The sequence below is a fragment of the Mirounga leonina genome, unplaced genomic scaffold (genome assembly GCF_011800145.1).
Source record: "Mirounga leonina isolate KUSES-001 unplaced genomic scaffold, KU_Mleo_1.0 Mir_129, whole genome shotgun sequence".
In the NCBI taxonomy this organism is placed as follows: domain Eukaryota; kingdom Metazoa; phylum Chordata; class Mammalia; order Carnivora; family Phocidae; genus Mirounga; species Mirounga leonina.
This window is the reverse complement of record NW_023270323.1, coordinates 14,568,739-14,592,059: the sequence shown is the minus strand read 5'-3', so window position 1 is coordinate 14,592,059 and position 23,321 is coordinate 14,568,739. Positions and strand designations below refer to the sequence as shown.

At 36.6% G+C, this 23,321-nt stretch overlaps 1 protein-coding gene and 1 pseudogene across 3 annotated transcripts in view; one reads left to right on the top strand and one right to left on the bottom strand.

Annotated features, from left to right (window-relative positions):
* COPS4 (COP9 signalosome subunit 4) overlaps positions 1 to 23,321 on the top strand; it is a 39,709-nt gene that overhangs the window by 3,049 nt on the left and 13,339 nt on the right. For all 3 annotated transcript variants that reach the window (XM_035004635.1, XM_035004633.1, XM_035004634.1), the window contains exons 2-7: positions 12,158 to 12,237; positions 14,334 to 14,485; positions 15,043 to 15,146; positions 19,765 to 19,918; positions 20,081 to 20,231; positions 21,597 to 21,767. In XM_035004635.1, coding sequence (XP_034860526.1) covers positions 12,158 to 12,237; positions 14,334 to 14,485; positions 15,043 to 15,146; positions 19,765 to 19,918; positions 20,081 to 20,231; positions 21,597 to 21,767 — 812 coding nt within the window. The remainder of the gene's footprint in view (positions 1 to 12,157; positions 12,238 to 14,333; positions 14,486 to 15,042; positions 15,147 to 19,764; positions 19,919 to 20,080; positions 20,232 to 21,596; positions 21,768 to 23,321) is intronic.
* Positions 5,666 to 6,134, bottom strand: LOC118010387 (annotated as a pseudogene).

Here is a 23,321-nt window from a genome sequence, read left to right as displayed (position 1 = left end):
AGTTCTTTGAAACTCAGTTGAGATATTATTTCTTCCAAAAAGCCTTTTCTGAACAGCCACCAACACACACTCATAAATACTCACACACACAGGACCTGGTTTGTTGCTCTTATGCCCAGTGGCAGATTGTATTTACCTCTACCATAGCACTTAATTGTTTTAATTGTCTGTTTACTTGTCTGCTTTTCCAATTAGAATGCGATCTCTTTGAGGGCAGGTATGATGTTATGGATTATAGTCTTTGTTGAGTTATTTCTATAGAAATAAGACCTTTTTTTTTGTCTTCCCACTTCTCAGTATAGAAGGTACCCAGAAGAGGATAGCAGGCCTTTGGAGTCTAAACATTTCATTTTACAAGAAGCTGTTAGCATAGAGAAAAGAGAGTAATGGGAGACCTTTTAGCTCTCTTTGACTATTAGAAAGGCTGTTTTACAGGGGTGCCTGGATGGCTCAGACCTCAGCCTTCAGCTCAGGTCATAATCTCAGGATCCTCCCTTCTCAGTGGGGAACCTGCTTCTCCCTCTTCCGCTCCCTCTGCTTGTGCTCGCTCTCTTTATCAAATAAATAAATAAAATCTTTAAAAAGAAGGCTGTTTTGCAGAAAAGAAAATAGACTCCTCTGCCTTACAGAGGTAGACTTTGGATTAGAACTTTCTAATAATAGAATGGAATAGAACTGTCAAAAAATGGAGGACACATACACACCAGAGGATAAGACTATATAATCTCAAGGGCCCCTTATAACTCAGATTCTCTGGTTCTCTGTTATTCCCACACACAAGTTTTAGTGGTTCCCATCTCAAGAGTGAAGTTCCCTAACATCTGGTGTTTACCATGTGCCAAGCACATCTTTATTTACATTTTTTAATCCTTAATGAGTAAAATTTACATTACATATGAGAAAACTGAAGTACAGAGGTGAAATACCTTGCTTGAGGTCACATAGCTTGTGGCAAGGCCATAATACAACCTATCTGCTTGGTTCAGAGCCCTGAATTCTAAACACATCTACCTTTTGGCCTTATATTATCTTCTCCCAACTAGATTACATTTCAGATAGTGATTTTTTTTTTTTTGGCCTAGAATACCTGTCTTCCTCCACTCTTTCCCACTTAACACTACATTGAAATATTTAAAATGCTTAAAGATCAACCTCATTTAGGGAATTATTTCTTTTTTTAACATTTTAAATTTTAATTAAAATTAAAATATGCTGAGAAATCAGTTGTTAATCTTACCGAGATTCTCTTACATATTATCAGTCATTTTCTTTTAAAAAATTTTTTTATTTAAATTCAATTTAGTTAACATATAGTTATTATTAGCTTCAGGGGTAGAATTCAGTCATTCATCAATTGCATATAACACCCAGTGCTCATGCCATCAAGTACCCTCTTTACTACCCATCATCCAATTACCCCATCCTCCCCACCCATCTCCCCTCCAGCAACCCTCAGTTTGTTTCTTATAGTTAGGAGTCTCATGGTTTGCCTCCTTCTCTATTTTTATCTTATTTTTCCTTCCCTTCCCCTATGTTCATCTTTTTTGTTTCTTAAATTCCACATATTAGTGAAATCATATATTTGTCTTTCTCTGACCGACTTACTTCACTTAACAAAGTACACTCTAGTTCCATCCATGTGGTCGCAAATGGCAAGATTTCATTCTTTTTGACAACTGAGTAATATTCCATTTTGTGTGTATGTGTGTATATACACGACATCTTCTTTATCCATTCATCTGCTGATGGGTTCTTTCCATAGTTTGGCTATTGTGGACATTGCTGCTATAAACATTGGGGTGCATGTGCTCTTTCGAGTCACTATTTTTGTATCCTTTGGGTAAATAAATACCTAACTAGTGCAATTGTTGAGTCCTGGAGTAGTTCTATTTTTGACTTTTTGAGGAAACGCCATACTATTTTCCAGATTGGCTGTATTCCCACGAACAGTGTAAGACAGTTCCCTTTTCTCTGCATCCTCGCCAACATGTGTTGTTTCCTGAGTGGTTAATTTTAGTCATTCTGAGTGGTGTGAAGTGGTATCTCATTGTGGTTTTGATTTTTAAGGAAATTACAAATTGTTTAATTTTCTGAAACTTCTTTGTGATGTGTCTATGTGGATTTGTTTATTTCTCTGTCAGTTGGCTTTTGCTATGAAATAAACCACTCTAAAACTTAGTGGATTAAAACAACAATCATTTACTTATAATTCTGTTGGTTGGCTGGGCCTAGCTGGATGGTTCTCTGTTCTGCATGGTCTGGGTTCCACATGTGTGTCCTACATGTGTCTGTAGTCAGCTGCAGGTTAGGTAGGCACTGCTGCTTTGCTGTGTTGGCGGGGGCAGTGGAGGTGACTGGGCTACATATTTCATTATCCAGTAGGTTAGCCTGATCTTGTTCATGTGGCCACAGCAGGGTTACAAGAGAAAAAGACACATATAAGACCTCTTGAGGTCTGTCTAGGTTCAGAACAGGCACTTCACTTCTATCAAAATTCTATTAATCAAAACAGGCTCAGATCAAAGGGTGGGAAAAGAAACTCTACCTTTCGATGTGAAGAGCTACAGAGTCACATTGCATTGTTTTTTATTTTATTTTATTTTATTTTATTTTTGTTTGTAAATACTCTACTGCATTATCCTGGTTGTGCTTCACTGTATTTATTGAATCAAATAGATTCTTTCATGGTCCTGGGATGTTTCAGCCATATATTTTCAAATGTAGCTTGTGTCCCATTCTGTTTTCTTGTCTAGGACTCCAGTGAAACACCTGTTAGGCCCTCTTACTGTGACCTCTATGTCTCTTACCCTGTCTTCTGTACTTACTTTGCAATGCTTTATTCTGGATAGGTTTTTCTGTCCTGCCTCCTAGTTTATCAGGTTTTCAAATGTGTTTAATCTACTGTTAAGAACTTCATTGAGTAAGCTTGGATATAGTATTTTTTAGTTCTGTAGTTTTTGGTGGTTCTTTTTTCTTTTCTTTCTTTTTTTAAAATATTTTTTAAATTATTTATTTATTTATTATTATTATTATTTTAAGATTTTATTTATTTATTTGACAGAGAAAGACACAGCGAGAGAGGGAACACAAGCAGGCTTCCTGCAGAGCAGGGAGCCCAACGCAGGGCTCGATCCCAGGACCCTGGGATCATGACCTGAGCTGAAGGCAGACGCTTAACGACTGAGCCACCCAGGCACCCCTAAAATTTTTTATTTTAAGTAGGCTACACACCTGACGTGGGGCTTGAACTCATGATCTTGAGATAGAGATTCGCGTGCTCTACCGACTAAGCCAGCCAGGTGCCTCGGTGGTTCTTTCTTCAAATGACATTTTTTATGGTTCTCAGTTTCTTGCTGAAACTTTGAAGCCTGAGTTTATCTCTGTAAACATGATGTAATTGTACTACAGTCTTTCTGATAGTCTCCAGTATCTGGAGTCCCTGCTTGTTGCTATTGTCTGTTGCTTTTGTTGATTCTAGCTCATATTGTAATATGCCTTGTGATCTTTGTTGGGCAAGTTATTTAAAAATATACTTTTCAACATTTGGAGGCTTAGGATGTAACCTTTCATGGAGGATTTTCATTTCCTTCTGCCAGTCACCTGAGGGTGATAGCTGTCTAGCATCAAGGCTTCAGAATTTTTTGGTTTACCTTGATGATCCTTAGAATAGAAATTGTAATCTTATTTCCAAAGTGGTAGTGTTTCCTCCTTTGGAAAGCATGGATCTCAGATTCCTTTTCTTTTAGCTCTGTAGTTGGCCAAAAATTACAACTTGCCTCTCAGTGTTTCTAGGAGATTGGCAGAATGCCCCAAGGCAGAGCCCACCAGAAGTGCCACTCTGCCTCTCACCTGGCTTTTCACACACAGAAGCTCTTTGTACTCATCCTCTCCTGTTCTTTCTTGTTAGGATTTTATGCTATTATTATTATTTTTTTTTTGCATTTCTTTCAGCTTTTTATGTTTTTGTTTTTGTTTTGAGGTAGGGTTGGTCCAGTCATCTAACTCATCATTACCATAGGTGAAAGATCTACTAATACATACCTATTCTACTCATTTTGATTCTAAATAGTGACTGTGATACATTTTCATGTGGGTATATTTTATTTACCTTCAGATTTAGGTGCCAAGAAATCAGGAATCAACATAGTGAACTTTAGTTCATAGACATAAATGGGTGCTCAGTAAACATTTGTTGATGATGATAAATGGATAGGGCAGATGCAAGCACCTTAGTTAAATTTATTTTCCTCCATAATTTTTTTTTTTTTTTTTTTTTTAAGTAGGCTCCATGTCCAGCGTGGAGTCCAACGCAGGGCTTGAACTCACGACCATGAGATCAAGACCTGAACTGAAACCAAAAGTTGGATGCTTAATCAACTGAGCCACCCAGGCACCCACCTCCATAATATTTTTTAAGGAAAATGTATTTGGTATTTGTCATGTTCTCCATATCAATCACTTTTCCATTTTTTCTATTGAGTGCTCAGTAAAAAGATGTTTTATCCATGGAGCCTTCTCTAGCTAATCTAACCCCTTTTGGTTTTACTCTTTTCTGAATTAAAGTATTAACCTCTTCATTTTTCATCTCTTTTTTAATTTTGCTTTTACTTTCTATTAAAATATAAAATATGTGTGGGTTTATATATACCTGTATATTTTAAAGTACATTGCATTGAGTACATTACTCTTTTTTTTAAAGATTTTATTTATTTGACAGAGAGAGACACAGCGAGAAAGGGAACACAAGCAGGGGGAGTGGGAGAGGGAGAAGCAGGCCTCCCGCCAAGCAGGGAGCCCGATGGGGGGATCGATCCCAGGACCCTGGGATCATGACCTGAGCCGAAGGCAGACGCTTAACGACTGAGCCACCCAGGCGCCCCTGAGTACATTACTCTTAAGAGTAGAGCCCAGTACATTTTCTCACATGCATAGATATGTAACAACTATCCAGATCAAGCTGGGAATATTTCCAACATGCCCAGAGGTTCCCTCATGCCCCTTCCCAGTCACTACCCCCGAATATAACCACTATTCTACTTCCGTCACTGTGATTTGGGTTTTCCTGTTCTTGAAATGCACATAAATGGAACCATTTAGTGTATACCCTTTTGTATCTGTCCTATTTCACTCAACATAATGTCTGTGAGATACATTCATGCATGAAGCATTCATTATTGATTTGTAGAATTCCATTTTATTAGTGGGCCTTTCTTTTGATGAGATTTAAAATTTTTTCTAGTTTAGAGCTATTTTGAATAAAGCTACTCTGAAAATTTTTGTATTTATCTTTTTATGGACATAGACATTCATTTCTCTTGGATATGTACCCAAGAGTGGAATATTTGGGTTATAGAGGACATGTTTAGTTTTAGTAGATAACTGCCAGTGGTTTTCCAGAGTGTAGATCACTTTATACTTCCATTAGGGATAGATGAGATTAGTTCCCCTACATCCTCACCAACACTCAAATTTGTTAGTGTTTTTAATATTACTCATTTTAATGGAAGTATAATAGTACCTACTTGTGCCTATAATTTGCATTAACTTAATGAATATTGAGGTTATTGGTACCTTTTAATATGCTTATTGGGCATTTGGATGTTATCTCTAAAGTGCTTATTTAAGCATTTTATCTGTTCTTTAATTGGGTTGTTCATCTTTTATTGATTTACAGGAGTTTTAAGTGTATTCTGGATGGGAGGTTTTTTTGCCAAATATATGGATCGCAGGTATCTTTTCTATCTGTGGCTTGCATGTTTCACTTTTTTTTTAAGCTTTTTATTGAACAGGTTATAGAAGAAGCTTAATCAAAAAGACCAAAGCCCATGTCATCATCAGACTCCTCTGATTCTTCTATTCTTCTTTCTTTGCTTCCACTTTCCTCTCAGCTGGAGCAGCAGTGGTGGAAGGAGCAGAACAGCGCCAGCTGCTGGGGCGGCTCTCCCAGCCCCTATGTTGCAGATGAGGCTCCCGATGTTGACATTGGCCAGGGCCTTTGCAAATAAGCCCGGCCAGAGAGGTTCAACATTCATACGTGCTACTTTAATGAAGGCATTGATCTTAGCCTCTGTGACCTCATCGTCCTGCAGGATGAGGGACAAGCAGGTGCGGGCGAGCTCCAAGATGGAGGCCATGGTGTGGGCAAGTGCCAAGCGGGCACTGCCTGTTGCAGTGCTAGTCAACGGATGGTGAGGGCCTCACCCCATCATGGCATTAGCTTCCTTGGAAGGACCGAGCACGTTAGAGGCAGCTGAGGAAAGCATCTCTCACTTTTTAATGGTGACTTTGATAGATATTCTTAATTTCAAAGAAACGTATCCATTTTTTATTCTTACAAAATTTTTTTTCTTGTGGCAAGAACTTTTAAGAACTACTTTTTTAGCAGCGTTCAAGTATGCAATACACAGTATTATTAACTACAGTCACCATGGTGTACATTCCATCCCCTTATTTATAACTGGAAGTTTGTATCTTTTGACCACTTTCACCCATTTTCTTATACCCCACTTCTAGCCTCTGGCAGCCACCAGTTTGATCTGCATCTTTGTGTTTGATTTGGTTTTATTTTAGATTCCACTGTAAGAGAGATCATGTGGTATTTGTCTTTCTCTGTCTGACTTATTTCACTTAGCATAATGCCCTCAAGATCTGTCTTGTTGCAAAAGGCAAGATTTTCTTCCTTTATTATGGCTGAATTAATATTCCATTGTATTTACATACATTTTCTTTATCCATTCATTCATAGATGAACACTTTAGTTGTTTCTATATCTTAGTTATTGTAAATAATGCTGCAATGAACATAGGAGTTTATATGTCTTTTCAAACTAATGTTTTCATTTTCTTTGGATAAATACCCAGTAGAATTGTTGGATCACAATATGGATTTTTTTTTTTTTTTTGAGACATCTTTATACCATTTTCCATAGTGGCTGCACTAATTTACATTCCCACCAACAGAACATGAAGGTTCCCTTTTCTGTGTATCTTCACCAACACTTGTTATTTCTTGTCTTTTTAATAATAGCCATTCTAACAGGTGTGAGGTGATATCTTATTGTGGATTTGACTTGTATTTCTCAGATTATTAGTGATGTTGAACCTGTTTTCATGTGCCTTTTGGCCGTGTTTATCTCTGGGAAAATGTCTATTCAGTTCCTCTGCCCCCCCCCCCTTTTTTTTTTGAGAGAGAGAAAGAGAAAGTGAACAGGGGTTTGGGGAGAGAGAGGAAGAGAAGAGAGAGAATCTTAAGTAGGCTTCATGCCTAGGGCGGAGCCTGATGTGGGGTTCCATCTGACAACCCTGAGATCATGATCTGAGCCAAAATCGGGAGTCAGATGCTTAACCAACTGAGCCATTCAGGTGTCCCCCTCTGCCATTTTTTAATCACTCTTTTATTTATTTATTTTTTGCTATTGAGTTGTATGAGTTTCTTAAATATATTTTAGATGTTAACCCTTATTAGATAACCTCCCATTCTATAGGTTGCCTTTTTATTTTGTTGATGTTTTTCTTCACTTGAAGCTTTTTAGTTTTGTATAATCCCCTTTATTTATTTTTGCTTTTGTTGTCACCGCTTAAGTCAGATCTAAAAAGATACTGCTAAGACCAGTGTTGAGAAGCTTACCACCTATGTTTTATTCTAGGAGTTTTATGGTTTCAGGTCTTACATTCAAGTCTTTAATTCATTTTGAGTTTATTTTTGGTATGGGGTAAGATAGTGGTCCAGGTTCATTATTTTTCATGTGGCTGTCCATTTTTCTCAGCACCATTTACTGAAGACACCGTCCTTTCCCCATTGTATATTCTTGCCTCCTTTGTTATAAATTAATTGACCATATATGTGCAGGTTTATTTCTGGGCTCTCTGTTCTGTTCCATTGATCTATGTGTCTGTGTCCATACTGATACCATACCATTTTGATTACTATAGCTTTGTAATAATTTGAAATCAGGGAGTGTGATGCCTCCAACTGTTTTTTCTCAAGATTGTTTGGTTATTCAAGGTCTTTTATGGTTCCATACAAATTTTAGTTGTTTGTTCTATTTCTGTGAAAAATGCCATTGGAATTTTGATAGGGATTTCATTGAATCTGTAGATTGCTTTGGGTAGTATGGGCATTTTAACAATACTAATACTTTCAATCCATGACTATGGAATGTCTTTCCTTTTATTTATGTCTTCAGTTTTTTTCATCAATGTCTTATAGTTTTCAGTGTACAGATCTTTCACCTGGGTTAAATTTATTCCTAGTTATTTTTTTCTTTTTGATGTAAATAGGATGTTTTCTAGTGTTTAGAAACACAACAGATTTTTTTAAATTTAAATTCAGTTTAATTAACATACAGTATATTAATAGTTTCAGAGGTAGAAGTTAGGGATTCATCAGTTGCATATAATGCCTAGTGCTCATTACATCATGTGCCCTCCTTAATGCCCATCACCCAGTTACCCCATCTTTCCACCCACCTTCCCTCCAGCAACCCTTAGTTTGTTTCCTACAGTTAAGAGTCTCTTATGGTTTGTCTCCCTCTCTGTTTCCGTCTTAGTTTATTTTTCCTTCCCTTCCCTCATGTTCATCAGTTTTGTTTCTGAAATCATATATTTGTCTTTCTCTGACTGACTGACTTCATTTAGCATAATACCCTCTAGTTCATCCACATCATTGCAAATGGCAAGATTTCATTCTTTTTGATGGCTGAGTAATATTCCATCGTGTGTGTGTGTGTATGTGTGTGTATGTATATATACTGCATCTTCTTTATCCATGCATCTATTGATGGACATCTGGGCTCTTTGCATAGCTTGGCTATTGGAAACACAACAAATTTTCAAGCATTGATTTTGTACCCCACTTTACCAAATTCATTTATTAGTTCTTACAGTCATACTTCTTATATTGTTCAGTTTTATTCATTTCAGTAACTTTTATTTTAATTTAATATGTGATAATATTATTTGATTTTTAAATTTTTATTTGCCCGACTATATTATATCTTCAAAGACTAAGGTTATTTAAAATCTCTTTAGTATCATACACAGAATCTTATATTAGCATTTTAAAAAGCTTAGGTGCTCAATTAGCATTTTTGGATGATTTAATATGGCAATATTAAATGATTATTTTTTTAAGATTTTATTAGAGAGTGAGCGAGAGAGAGAGAGAGAGAGCACAAGAGGGAGGAGGAGCAGAGGGAGAGGGAAAAGCTGACTCCCCACTGAGCAGGAAGCCTGACTGGGGGCTCAATCCTGCGACTCTGGGATTATGACCTGAGCCGAAGGCAGATGCTTAACTGACTGAACCATCCAGGTGCCCGATTGATTATTTAAATCCCAGATTTAAATTAGGTTTATTAGTCATTCCTTATTATTATTGTAAAAAAGTAATTTCTTATTTTTAGATACTAGAATTTACATATTAGAGAATGAGTAAGATAGCATCTAGCCCGAGCTCTGCACCTCACTTTCTTTTTTTTTTTTAAAGATTTATTTATTCATTTGAGAGAGCGAGAATGAGAGAGAGCACATGAGAGGGGGGAGGGTCAGAGGGAGAAGCAGGCTCCTCGCTGAGCAGGGAGCCCGATGCGGGACTCGATCCCGGACTCCAGGATCATGACCTGAGCCGAAGACAGTTGCCTAACCAACTGAGGCGCCCCTATACCTCACTTTCTTAATAAAAGTTGAGAGTTTGGGTAGGCAATTTGTAATGCAAGTTGTATGATGTAGTTAATATAGAAGTTTTATCCTTTTTAGAGGTTTTTTTGGTGTGTTTTTAATACAGATTAGTTGATAAGTTACAAAACAATGACTTAAAGCAGGTTAATCAGAAAATTTCTGTGGGACATTGTCATATTTGAGTATAATATTGTTAGTATAAAATAATCTATAGGGATATAAGATTAAGGGGGCTTAGCCATGAATATGAAGAATATGAATAATAAGTCAATCAAAAATGAATAAAGCATTGAATGTATTAACTTAAATGCCCAGAGCAATAAAGTAGATGTATAAATATAGATATGGAAAATAGTATATGTGCATGTGTGTGTATGTGTATATATAGAAAGAATGAGATATTCCATGTTAATGAATTTTCAGGTAACTGAATACTGTCCCTCAAATTTTAAAAATAATTTTAAAACTATCAATTTTTATTTTAAAGCTTAATAATATTTCCTTGCTCTATTAGAGTAGTTTCTCTCTTTTGGAGTTTGCTGCCTTTTCTGTCAGTTTATCTTTCTTACAAGTCAATTTGATCCATCGTGTTTTTGAGAAATCATATAACCAAGGTTCAGAGAATACTGTATGGGTTGAGAATCAGTGTTGAATGGTAGCTTGAGGGTGTGCCCTACAAAATACAAATCATAAATTTGAATGAGTTTGGGCCCTATTTGTATATATATTTTTTCCTATTTGTATATTTTTATTTCTTGACTATATTCTGGATGACGTTCTGAATAATTGATACTATTAGGTTTGTAAAATGCATTAACTAATGCTTCTAATAAATATTACTATTAAGACAGAAGGGATAAAAATAGTATAATACTTGTGTACCCACCACTCAGTTTAAGAAATAAAATACTGTATTATTATTTACCAATACCGTTAAATATTTGAATGCTTGTGATATGCTGCTTTAGGCATTGTGTGTATAGCAGTCAACAAAACAAACAAAAATCCTTGTCTTCCTAGAGTTTATATTTTAGGAATGAATTTGCCATTGCCTAATAATTGTCATTGTTCCTGTTTTTAGCATTTCCCCATCCTTTTTTTTTTTTTTAAGATTTTTATTTATTTGAGAGAGAGAGAGCGTGAGCAAGCGCATGAGTGGGGGGAGGGGCAGAAGGAGAGGGAGAAGCAGACTCCCTGCTGAGCAGGGATTCCCAAATTGGGGGCTCCATCCCAGGATCCTGAGATCATGACCTGAGCCTAAGGCAGACAATTAACCAACAGAGGCACCCAGATGCCTCTCCCCCATCCTTTTTAGAGTGCTGATTTGAATCTTACGTGGTCATGAATATTAGGCAGAATAGTTATTAGAAGTGATTGCAAATAAAGAATATATAGGCACTGTCTGATAGCATAAGATGTGTTCTGTCAGTGCATTTGGCTTGGTGGAGTTTGTTTTGTACACACTAAGACATTCAGTCCCTAATACTTGGTTTCACTGCCTCATCAACACTATCCTAGTGTTGGTGACCCTAGTTTCATTAGGCCCACAAGAGGAAAAGGTTCTGGGTCACCTCAAATAACATTCTTGTGTGTCTGTGTAATACACAGTTGAAGGAAATATAACTTATTTTTTAAGGCATTTGAAAGAAAGTTGACTTATTTATTTTTAAAGAGAGAAAGGCAAAGCATAAGAGACTTTTTTTTTAACATTCATTTATTTATTAGAGAGAGAGAGAGCATGTGCACATGCCTGCACCCAAGTGTCGGGAGGGGCAGAGGGAGAGAGAGAATTCCAAGCGGACTTCGTGCTGAGCATGGAGCGGGGGGGGGGGGGGGGGGGGGGCGGGATCCCACACCCCCCAGAACGAGAGGGGGGGGGGGGGGGGGGGGGGGGGGGGGGGGGGCAGGGCTCGATCCCACAACCCCAAGATCACAACCTGGGCTGATATCAAGTCATATGCCCAACGGACTGAGCCACTCAGGCACCCCAAAAGTTGACTTTTTAGTTTAAATTTAAAACTAAAACTTTTTCAAGAAAAAGGGGCACTTTAGATCCAGTAACTTAGAGTTACAGATTCGTTTTCTTGTGATGGGCTTGAGAACTTTTTTTTTCCTTTTCGAAGTAAGCTCTATGCCCACTGTGGGGCTTGAACTCACAATCCCTTAGATCAAGAGTCTCATACTCTATCAACTAAGCCAGCCAGGTGCTCCTGGGCTTGAAAACGTAAAAAAAAAAAAAAAAAAAAAAATATGGTATAACGTAAAGAAAACTAGAAGTGACACCTTAGAATTACAGATTTAGTGTTTCTTGTGATGGACTAGGAACTTAAAACAACAACAGAAAAATCTGTGGTGTACTATAAAGAAAACCACAAACTAGAGCACTATGAAAGAAACCAGGATAAATAGAAATGAATAAACATCAAAATTAGCATTAGAGTATGGTGTTCTCCGAACATTATTTTTATTTGGTGTTGTTTTAGGTATCGTCAGATCCTGGAAAAAGCCATTCAGTTATCTGGGGCAGAACAACTAGAAGCTTTGAAAGCTTTTGTGGAAGCAAGTAAGTGGAATGAAGATTCCATGTTTGCCTTGTATTATTGAGTTAGGACTTCAAAGCTGCTCAAGCTTGTTTTATGTCAAGTTATCAATATAATTTTCATTGAGGTTAAATTTAAATATACATTGAAATTCATTTTAGAATTTAAGCTTTACTACTTGATAATTTTTCAGTAAGTTGTCTTCAGAGTTACATTACCAATTAAGGTTTTCTACAGTAATTGATACAGTAACTGATGAAAGACAATGTAGCATAATGATAAGGAAAATAGTCTAGATTCAGTCTGGTGTGTTGTTTTATTAGTTGTGTGTTCTTGGATAAGTTAATTCCTTTGTGCCTCCATTTCCTTGTCTATACAATGGGGATGTAATAGCTACCCTGTAGAAATGTTGGGAGGTTAAATGAGTTGATATACCAAGTAAAGTGCTTTGAATAGTGCCCGGCATAGAATAAACGCTATATAGGTATTGACCGTTATTAACGTTAAGAACATTCCATTTGAATGGGAACTAGACATTTCCATTCTTCAAGACATTCTCACCTACTCCCTGACTTCAAACATATCCAGTTATTTTGAAAATTACTCAAAATTCAGGCTGGACTTGATACTGAGTTAACAATATTAATGACACTTGAGAGTGCTTTACAGTGTACGGAGTGCTCTCACACACATTCTCATGAGAAGTGCTAGTTTATGTAGGAACTTCTTTCTAACAGTCGTAAGTGCCTAATGACACTTGTAATGAAAGTGTTTTCTCAGCTGTATCAAATGAATTATGATTAATATATCACGAACTGATTACAAGTTTGTTACAGGTTGCCGTAAATTACTGCCTCAAAAAATTGGGGCCTGCAATGTGTGTTGAACTGGCCGTCACTTCAGAAAAACTATTAGGAATGGTTTTATTGAGAATATTGCATTGTAGTAGCAAAAGAATAGTGATTTTTTTTTTTTGAGACTTTATTTATTTATTTGACAGAGAGAGAGACACAGCGAGAGAGGGAACACAAGCGGGGGGCGGGAGGGAGAAGGAGAAGCAGGCTCTCCACCGAGCAGGGAGCCCAATGTGGGGCTCGATCCCAAGACCCTGGGATCATGACCTGAGCTGAAGGCAGACGCTTAACGACTGAGCCACCCAGGCGCTCCAAGAATAGTGATTTTGATCTTTAAACTTTGATCTTTATATAAACTTTGAATCCAGTGAACCAATGAAAAGCAGTCTACTGAAAATCATTTACATCAGCTGAACTGTTTTTGAACGATCACTTATTTTCCCAGTAACTGCTGATTTCAGACTTAATTTATCTGAGCAGTGGTCACAAGCACGATGCATCTTTTAAAATATAATAATAGTGATAATAATAATGAACATTTGTTGAGTGCTTTGTACCCCATGTTGCTTAAAGTGCTCTATGTATAATGCATTTAAGCTTCTCAGCAGCCTTAGCCACACTGTACAAAGGAGGAAACAGAAACGTTGGAGGGCATCTGATCGGGAATGGTGGAAGCAGCGAGGCTTCAGAGCTCTCATCCTTTATCACATACAGTAATAAAAACTCATACATGTTTATGAATTATGTCATTAAATATGTCTGTACATCTAGTGCTGACTTCAGTTCTTATTTGTTGTTTTTATTGGGAAAATACAAGTGGCGGTAACTGTCACTACTTGCTTTATTTAAATTTCATGAAAATTATCTTTCTTCTTTAACTCCTTTTTGTCACCAGGTGGTATATAAGTACATACATAAAAATATAGGTGTTTCTGTGCCTTCCCTTTATAGAACAATAAGGAAGAGAAGGAATAATATAAAATTCTCAAATGGAAAACAAAACTTTTCCCCAGCCATTTCTGTTTCTTAGGAAAATTATGGGATTTTTACTGTTTTAGTGTAGTCATTATGTAATCAAATAATTCAGCATAAGGAAAACTGATTCTGTAATATAAGATGATATGGGTATGGAAGTCCCTGAATAATACAGTGAAGGTTGTACTAATCTATATTGTTCTTAATGTTAATTTTAGGTAAAAATTGATTGCTTAATGAAAATTTATAAATTACTCATGTTTTCTTATCTCTTATTTTTTTTTGACAAGTGGTGAATGAGAATGTCAGTCTCGTGATCTCTCGACAGTTGCTGACTGATTTCTGTACACATCTCCCTAACCTGCCTGATAGCACAGCCAAAGAAATCTATCATTTCACCTTGGAAAAGATCCAGCCTAGAGTCATTTCATTTGAGGAGCAGGTAAAAATCTAGAGCAGTGATTTTTCAACATGAGATAGCAGCAGTTATTTTGAGAGATACTATGACATTTTTAAAGGAGATGATCATCCAGTTTTATTTTTGACAAAACAGTGTGCCAAACAGCATGTTACAATGTAAAAATAAATATTAGGATGTTGTAACTCCAGCTGACATTTGCTTGGATATTACAGTTTGATTTACAAACCAAATACTACTCTTTAGACAATTTTTAAGAATCAGAAAAATTGTTAATAAGGCTAAAATCATAGGAAAATGCTAGCATTATATATACAGTTAACATAAAAGTAAAATTTAATATTTAAACTAAATTATTGCCATAATCCACATTGCAGAAATATGTTAGTTCAATATTTTGATATTCTGTGAATGCAAAATTCATAAAAAAAGATGGGGGTGGTCTAGTTAAACTAGCACTATTTACTTGTCAGCTTAATATGTTGAATGAAAGCATTATCACAGTAGATTAACTTAGCCTCCATTTATTTTAGTCACTAATGTCAGTTGAAATAATTTAACATGTCTACCTACTATTCCAGGTTGCTTCAATAAGACAGCATCTTGCATCCATATATGAGAAAGAAGAAGATTGGAGAAATGCAGCCCAAGTGTTGGTGGGAATTCCTTTGGAAACAGGACAAAAGTATAGTAAATAGTGGATATTGGATGGAGATGTATATAGGATATTTATCATTGTTCACTTATGTTTTTTCTCATTCTAATGAAAGAAATATCATAAACAATTTAATAAATACAAAAATTTTGCAGTATGTTAGAAGGGGATAAGTGCTATAGAGAAAAGTAAAGGGAAAGTGGAGAACAGGTTGTATCATTAAATAGGGTGATTGGGGGCGCCTGAGTGGCTCAGTCGTTAAACGTCTGCCTTCGGCTCAGGTCATGATCCCAGGGTCCTGGGATCAAGCCCCGCATCGGGCTCCCTGCTCAGCAGGAAGCCTGCTTCTCCCTCTCCCACTCCCCCTGCTTGTGTTCCTGCTCTCGCTGTCTCTCTCTCTCTGTCAAATAAATAAATAAATAAATAAATCTTTAAATAGGGTGATTGGAGTGGTAGGGTGGTCCAGATACAACTTCTCAGACACTTGAAGAAAATAAGGGAATGGCTATGAGCTGAGGGAAGACTCTTAGGAGATCCTCTTAGAGAGGATGGCTAATGTAAAGGTGCTAAGACAGGAGCCTGCCTGGAGTGTTTTCAGAAGATCAAGGCTACCAGTGTGGTTGGAGTGGAGTGAGCCAAGGAAAGGTGGGGGGCTGAGATCAGAGAGTACTGAGGACCAGATTATGTAGGTTCTTGTAAGTCATTGTAAGGCCTTTGGCTTTTTGTTAAGTGAAATGAAGGGGAGCCATTGGAGGATTTTGTATGGAGGAGTGACATGATCTGACTTATATTTTAGAAAATCATTCTGCCTACTGGGTTGAGAATAATTGTAGGCAAGTAATGATAGAAGTAAGGACATGAGTTAAGAGGCTTATGTACTACTGCAGAGAAGATGGAGATTGTGAGAAATGTTGGATTCTGGGTATGTTTTCAAGGTAGAGCTAAGGATTTTCTGGTAGCTTAGATATGGAGTATGAGAAAAAGAGCCAAGATGAATCCTGGTTTTGGTCTGAACAACTGGAAAGATGGAGTTGCCATCTACTGAGTAGTAAAGAATAGGTTTTGAGGGAAGATCAAGAGTTCCATTTTGGACATGTGATAACCAAGTGAAAGTGTCTAGTAGGGAGTTGAATATATTAGTTTGTAGTTTAGGAGAGAGATCTGGGCTACATTTGGGAGTCATTGATATATAGATGGAATTTTTTTTTTTTTAAGATTTTATTAATTTATTTGTGAGAGAGAGAGAGAGCACACACAAGCAGGGGGAGCGGCAGGCAGAGGGAGAAGCAGGCTCCCCGCAGAGTAGGGAGCCCTATGTGATGCTCGATCCCAGGACCCTGGGATCATGACCTGAGCCGAAGGCAGACGCTTAACCAACTGAGCCACTCAGGCGTCTCTATATAGATGGAATTTAAAGCCATTATATCAGTGAGATCCCCAAGGGAGGAAATATAGAGAAGAGGACTGAGTATGATTCCTGGAGCACTCAGCGTTAAGAGGTCAGGGGCAAGAGGAAGTAAAAAGTATTTAGGTAAGAAGAAAACCAGAAGAATGTGGAGTGTGGTGGCCTAAAAGCCAAATGAGGAAAACGTATCAAGGAGCAAGTGATCAGCTCTGGTGTTGCTAGGTCAAGTAAGATGAGGAATGACGGTTAGCCATTGGAAATGTTAGTAATGTGGAGGTCATTGAGACACTTGACAAAAGCTGTTTTGGTGAAATAGTAAGAATGAAAAAGCATGATTGGAATGGGAAGAGAAGGATTGGGAGATGGTATGTATGGGCAACTCTTTGCAGAGGTTTTCACAAAAGGGAGCAGAGAAATGGGGTAGAAGCAGCAGAGATTATTTTTTCTTTTATGATTTTTCGGAAAGCAAAAATTTGATACAGGGAGTAAGAGAGAGGATTCTGGCAGGAGTAGACAGAGGGGAAGGAAACTAGTGGAGGGATAGGCTTTAGATAGAAGCATAGATAATTCATCTGTGACTGAGTTTCTCAACCCCAGCACTGTTCGCATTTTAGATGGACTAATTCTTTTTTGTTGGGGTTGTCCTGTATATTGCAAGATGCTTAGCAGCATCCCAGACCTCTGTCATTAGATGCCAGTAGCATCATTGCCCCTATTTGTGACAATCAAAATGTCTGTAGACATTGCCATATGTTCCCCAGTGGGCAGAATAGCCCCCAGTGATCTATAGTAACAACCAGCAATACCGAGTATGCGGGTGCTGTATTAGCCATGTGCTGGCGGAGTTTGCGCAAGTACTCTTTGATGGCTTCAGTATTCTTAGTGAGGTCAGAATCGGTCATCAGCTGGAGATGTGGATGGGGGTGGGAGTGTTGAAGTTGAGGGAAGACAAAAATAGAAAAAATTCTTTAGGAGAGTGAGTAAACTAGGAATATACTTGGCAGCAATAAGGGCTCATCTGAAGATTGTAGTGATTGAAATGAGATCCTTCAGATTGATTGGGTGTTTTTCTCCATCAGAGTTCAGCTACATGGGTGCAGGAAAGGCGTAGGCAAACTTAGGTTTAATCACAGTTACAATGTTGCCCAACAAGTGTGACAGCAAGAGATGGACAAGGTAGATGAGTGCATATTCAATAATTAACAGTGATTGACCATAGGGGTTAAACTAGGTAAGGGGTGAAGTGAGGCCTTTAAGGGGAAAAAGACAGCAACAATGTAATGAGTTCAGTGGTGTAGAGGTCACAGTGGGTTCAATGGGTTGTTGGGTTTGGGATGCTAGACTAAGTGAGAGGGAGAAACAATTAGAAAGAATTAAGGTGATAATTTATAACTTTTATTCAATTAATCTTACCTTTTGATAAGTATTTTTAAAAACATCTCTAGTTCTTTATGAAGCATTCCTCCCAAGTACGTTGTACAAGGAGGGCAGATACGAGATTATTGGTTATGTTTTTTAAATACGCTTCCCCTTTCAATTGACAAGTATAAAAATACCAACTGTGAATGACTTAAAAAAATTTCAGCTGCTTCTCTACTCTTTTACCAAGTAAATGAGGAATTCTTTTTTTGTCTTCATTAGTATTTGTGATGAATGATAAGGCAGACACTAGTTCAGGCATCTTGCTTTTTGTGCATTGCTTATTATGAAATTATTAGACAGTGCTGCTCCTTGAAAAAGCAGCCAGTTTATGAGAAAGGCTTCATTATGTGGATGTTGAATTTTGCTTTCCAAGCCTTCCTGTTCATTTGTTGTTGTTTTTTTTTCTTTGATAGTTTGAAAAGGCTGGCCTTTCTTATTTGCTTTGGTCTTATTCTGTGTGGAGTATTTTCTTCGTAGTACTGGGCAATTGATTTACTTTCACTGGCAGTTGAAATAAATATAAAATTAGATATTGTTCTTTGTAGTGACTAATTATCATTTTGGATGTCCTGTAGCATTATCTGTATCTGTGAGGATATCAGAGAACTGAAAATTTAGCAGTTTTTTAAACAAATTAACCTAAAAGTGATTAAAAGTAGAATCTGGATAAACGATTGAGAATTTGTTTCTTTAAACAATGATTCATTCTGATAATTACAGTAATTTTAAATTTAGTAGATGGCATAAAATTGGAAAATTCAAAAAAGTATAGTGCTATTTATAGCAGTTAATGTAAATTTGAGTTGTGAGTGGAAATAGTAGAGTACAAAATGCTAGTAATATAGGACTTGTGGAAAAAATTCAAATTAGTATAAAAAAATTTAAAAAGTAAAGAATTTCAGAACTTGGGCCATGTAAACTGTAAACTTTGTTCTTGCCACATGGTGGCATCACTTTTGCTGGTAATAAAAAAGATTAATTTTTCTGTAAGGATTAATCTTGAATTTTGTGAGTTTTGAATTATGTGAGGTGTTCAGTTATATATTTCTTGCATAAAATGTGGTCACTGAGATAAAGAAGAAAATGAAAACCATCTGTAATCTCAACACCTAGAGATAATTGCTATTACTATCTTCATATGTATGTATAGAAATACATCTTAATAGTGTCTTACATGCTGTTTTGTCCTGTTTTTTTACTTAGTAAAAATACATGACTATTATATAGTAATGATTATAAAAACTGTATATTATTCTACCGTCTTTTATGTACCACAATTTAGTTGATTATTATAAATACCATAATAAGTGATTCCCAGTTTTTTCCTGTTAAGATATTTATGAGTAACTTTACAAATGAATATTCCTTGTATGTATGTGTGCACATCCCTGATTATTTTCTTGGGATTTATTTTCTAGAGGTAAAATGTAGTAGTTAAGGAATATATGTATTTTTAAGGATTCAAAGGGTCATTGGAAAATATATTGCCAATTGTTTTCCATGATGGTTTACTCATTTATAGCCCCAACAGCAGTATATGATACACCTCTCAACTGGGCATTTTTTCTTTTAAGTTCTTTGACTTGTGAGATTATCTGAGGATTGAAAGAAGCTAAAATACAATGGAACAATCATGATAAAAATAATAAAAATTCAATAAAATTTATTTGGAAATATTTTTTAGATTTTCTCCAATGCAGTAAAAATTTGATTCTCTTATATTAACAAAATATATAATGAAAAAAATGTATTTTCTCCCAACTCCTAAAAATTTTCTTGATAATATACTTAGTCATTCTGTGTTTATCTGTTACATCCTAGGCAGTACAATGTAGATTATAAGCTGGAAACTTACCTGAAGATTGCTAGGCTATATTTGGAAGATGATGACCCAGTCCAGGCAGAGGCTTACATAAATCGAGCATCATTGCTTCAGAATGAATCCACCAATGAACAGTTACAGATACATTATAAGGTAACAGATGAGTTGATTTGGGATTAATTTTGTATTGAAGAATCCTACTATACTAAGATTCTCCAGAACATCTGATAAATGATGTTATATATTAGAAATTATCTTTTATTTTTTGCTTTGATTTTTAATTTTTTCCCCTAATTGAAAAATTTCCCTCTATAGGTATGCTATGCACGTGTTCTTGATTATAGAAGAAAATTCATTGAAGCTGCACAAAGGTACAATGAGCTCTCTTACAAGACAATAGTGCACGAAAGTGAAAGACTAGAGGCCTTAAAACATGCTTTGCACTGTACCATCTTGGCATCAGCAGGTAAACATGTAATTTGTGCTTTCATGAACAGTTACATTTGCTTAATAATTTCAGGTTCATTACTGTTAGAGGATTTAGCAAGGAACTATTTTATTTTTATTTATTTTTTATTTTTAAGATTTTATTTATTTGACAGAGAGATAGAGAGCACAAGTAGGCAGAGCGGCAGGCAGAGGGAGAGGGAGAAGCAGGCTCTCTGCGGAGCAGGGAGCCTGATGGGGGGCTCGATCCCAGGACCCTGAGATCATGTCCTGAGCCGAAGGCAGACACTTAACCAACTGAGCCACGCAGGCACCCGACAAGGAACTATTTTTAAATATGCATATATCAGTCTGTTACCCACATGTGTTAGGAGTAATTAAGAGAGATAATAGGAAGTTTAGTTTGCCTAATATATCTCTTAAAAATGAATAACGAAATTAAGTGAGAATTATATAGAGGGAAATAAAAATTAAAATCTAGAGATTAATAATAATGTACTGCTTTGGGGATTTTCTTTAACCTTCAAGCCTTAGTTTTAGATCTCACATTTATCTTTTTTTTTTGATAAATATGAAAAATAAACTATTCTTTTTTACTAAATTATAGTATGTAAATCACTCAACTTATAAAGCAGAAAAGGCATTGAGAAGAAATGCTGATAATTCTAAACCATGGCTTTTCTAAATCATTTTTAGAATGTTTATTGATCTGTATTTAGTTGAGAGCCTAATGACATGTTCACACTACACATTTCATTCTTTATGAAGCAGTGATCTTTTTTAAAGGTTTTTTATTTATTTATTTGACAGAGAGAGACACAGTGAGAGAGGGAACACAGCAGGGAGAGTGGGGGGAGGGAGAAACAAGCTCTCCGCGGTGTAGGGAGCCTGATGCGGGGCTCAACCCCAGGACCCTGGGATCATGACCTGAGCCGAAGGCAGATGCCCAACGACTGAGCCACCCAGGCGCCCCTGAAGCAGTGCTCTTACTTATTTTATTTTTGTTACTGAAAAGGCAATACATAAAATGGTACTGCTTCCACTTCTAAAGAACTTTTACTGGTTACTTGGAATTCCTTCAGTGTAAAAGTTCTGTGTGTGTTCTCTTTTTTTATCAATGGTATCATGATACACATACTTTTGTAACCTGCTTTTTTCCTACCTGTATATTGGCAATCTTTATATGTCAGTACATACCACTCATTCTTTTGGGATGCGCAATTGAGTATTCACTAATTCAGTGTGGGCAGCAACTTTGTAGAACATAACTGCTACAAATCAGGACAATTGACTGTATCTTAGTAGGCAAAATTTGAGTCATAACATAGTTTCTTATTGGAGAAATAGATTGTGAGAATATTTGATGCTCATTTGTTTCCCTTAGGACAGCAGCGTTCTCGGATGCTAGCTACTCTTTTTAAGGATGAAAGGTGCCAGCAACTTGCTGCTTATGGGATCCTAGAGAAAATGTACTTAGACAGGATCATCAGAGGAAATCAACTTCAAGAATTTGCTGCCATGTTGATGCCTCACCAAAAAGCAACTACAGCTGATGGTAATGATCATGTCTTAAAAATTTGTGGGAGTGAATATTTAGGTACACACTAGTGGAAAGTGTGTTAAATTTGAAGCATCTTGGTATCTTCATATAATATTTTTATGTAACACTTGACCAAAAAGGAATATTATATTGACTGAAAATGAGTATTATATACAGATAGGGTTTGAATTATAAAAATAGCCCTATTGGAAAGTGTATTGTAGAATAATACATTTTTGGGAATTGTAAGGGCAGAATTACAGCCTATATTAATAGTCCCTGGTTTTTATTTTTTAATTTTTATTTATTATTTATTTATTTTTAAAGATTTTATTTATTTATTTGACAGAGAGAGAGACAGCGAGAGAGGAAACACAAGCAGGGGGAGTGGGAGAGAGAGAAGTCGGCTTCCTGCTGAGTAGGGAGCCCAATGCAGGGCTCGATCCCAGGACCCTGGGATCATGACCTGAGCCTAAGGCAGATGCTTAATGACTGAGCCACCCAGGCGACCCTAGTGCCTGGTTTTTAAAAAACTCAAACCCTTTGATAAGTACCTTAATTAATTTTAAGCATCAGTTTTTAACAGTATAATTATGCAGTCCTATTTTAGATAGAGTGAAATTTGGCACAGTAGCTTGCTTAAGGTTATTCAGGGTGAAAAGTATTGCCAGTAAGAATAGAACTTGGTGTCATGTTTCCTAGTTAAGGGATGTATTTGTTTTGTCAGGCTACCTTTTCCAGAAAAGTTTTTAATAGTTGCTTGTTTATAACATCAGTCACTTTATATATGTTTGTCTACAGAGGTTTTAAAGTAACTTAAACAATAACATGTGATAATAAAAATATAAACAGCATCAGAAACATGAAAAAAGTCAAGATAAACAGATTTGTTGGACTCACTTCCTTGGATTCAATGAGTATATATCAAAAGAGAATTTAGCTATAAAGAGTCATTTATGCAGGGATTTGCTGAAAGGTATACACTTCACCCAGTCCTACTGCCCTGGGTTAAACCGGATCACTGAAGGGATTATAGTGATCTCCTATTGAATTTTTCATTTAATGTGTATTTTAAGAAGCAAACTAGTTGATTCTCACCTTTCTGTCCAAAGGAGGTATTTTTTTCTATAGGATATTCGTTACGCAATCCTCAGGGAAAATTCCTTCACAGTCTTGCAGTTGTGATTCTCCTGAACAGTTGTTTTTTTATCTTATTAAACACACTTTGAGTTGATGAACTAATTGGCTTTTCTTATCTTGACTGCTAGAAAGCTTATTAAATTTGTAGCCCACCTATAAATAGTGTGTATGTATGTGTTTTGATTGTTGCTACTTTTAAATTCTTTTCCATGTATTCTGAGCAGCTTTAACCATTTTTTTTTTAAAGATTTTATTTATTTATTCATGAGAGAGAGAGAGAGGCAGAGGGAGAAGCAGGCTCCCAAGGAGCAGGGAGCCTGATGCGGAATGTGATCCCAGGATTCTGGGATCATGATCTGAGCCGAAGGCAGACACTTAGCCATCTGAGCCACCCAGGCGCCCCTGAGCAGTTTTAAATTCTTTTTGCAA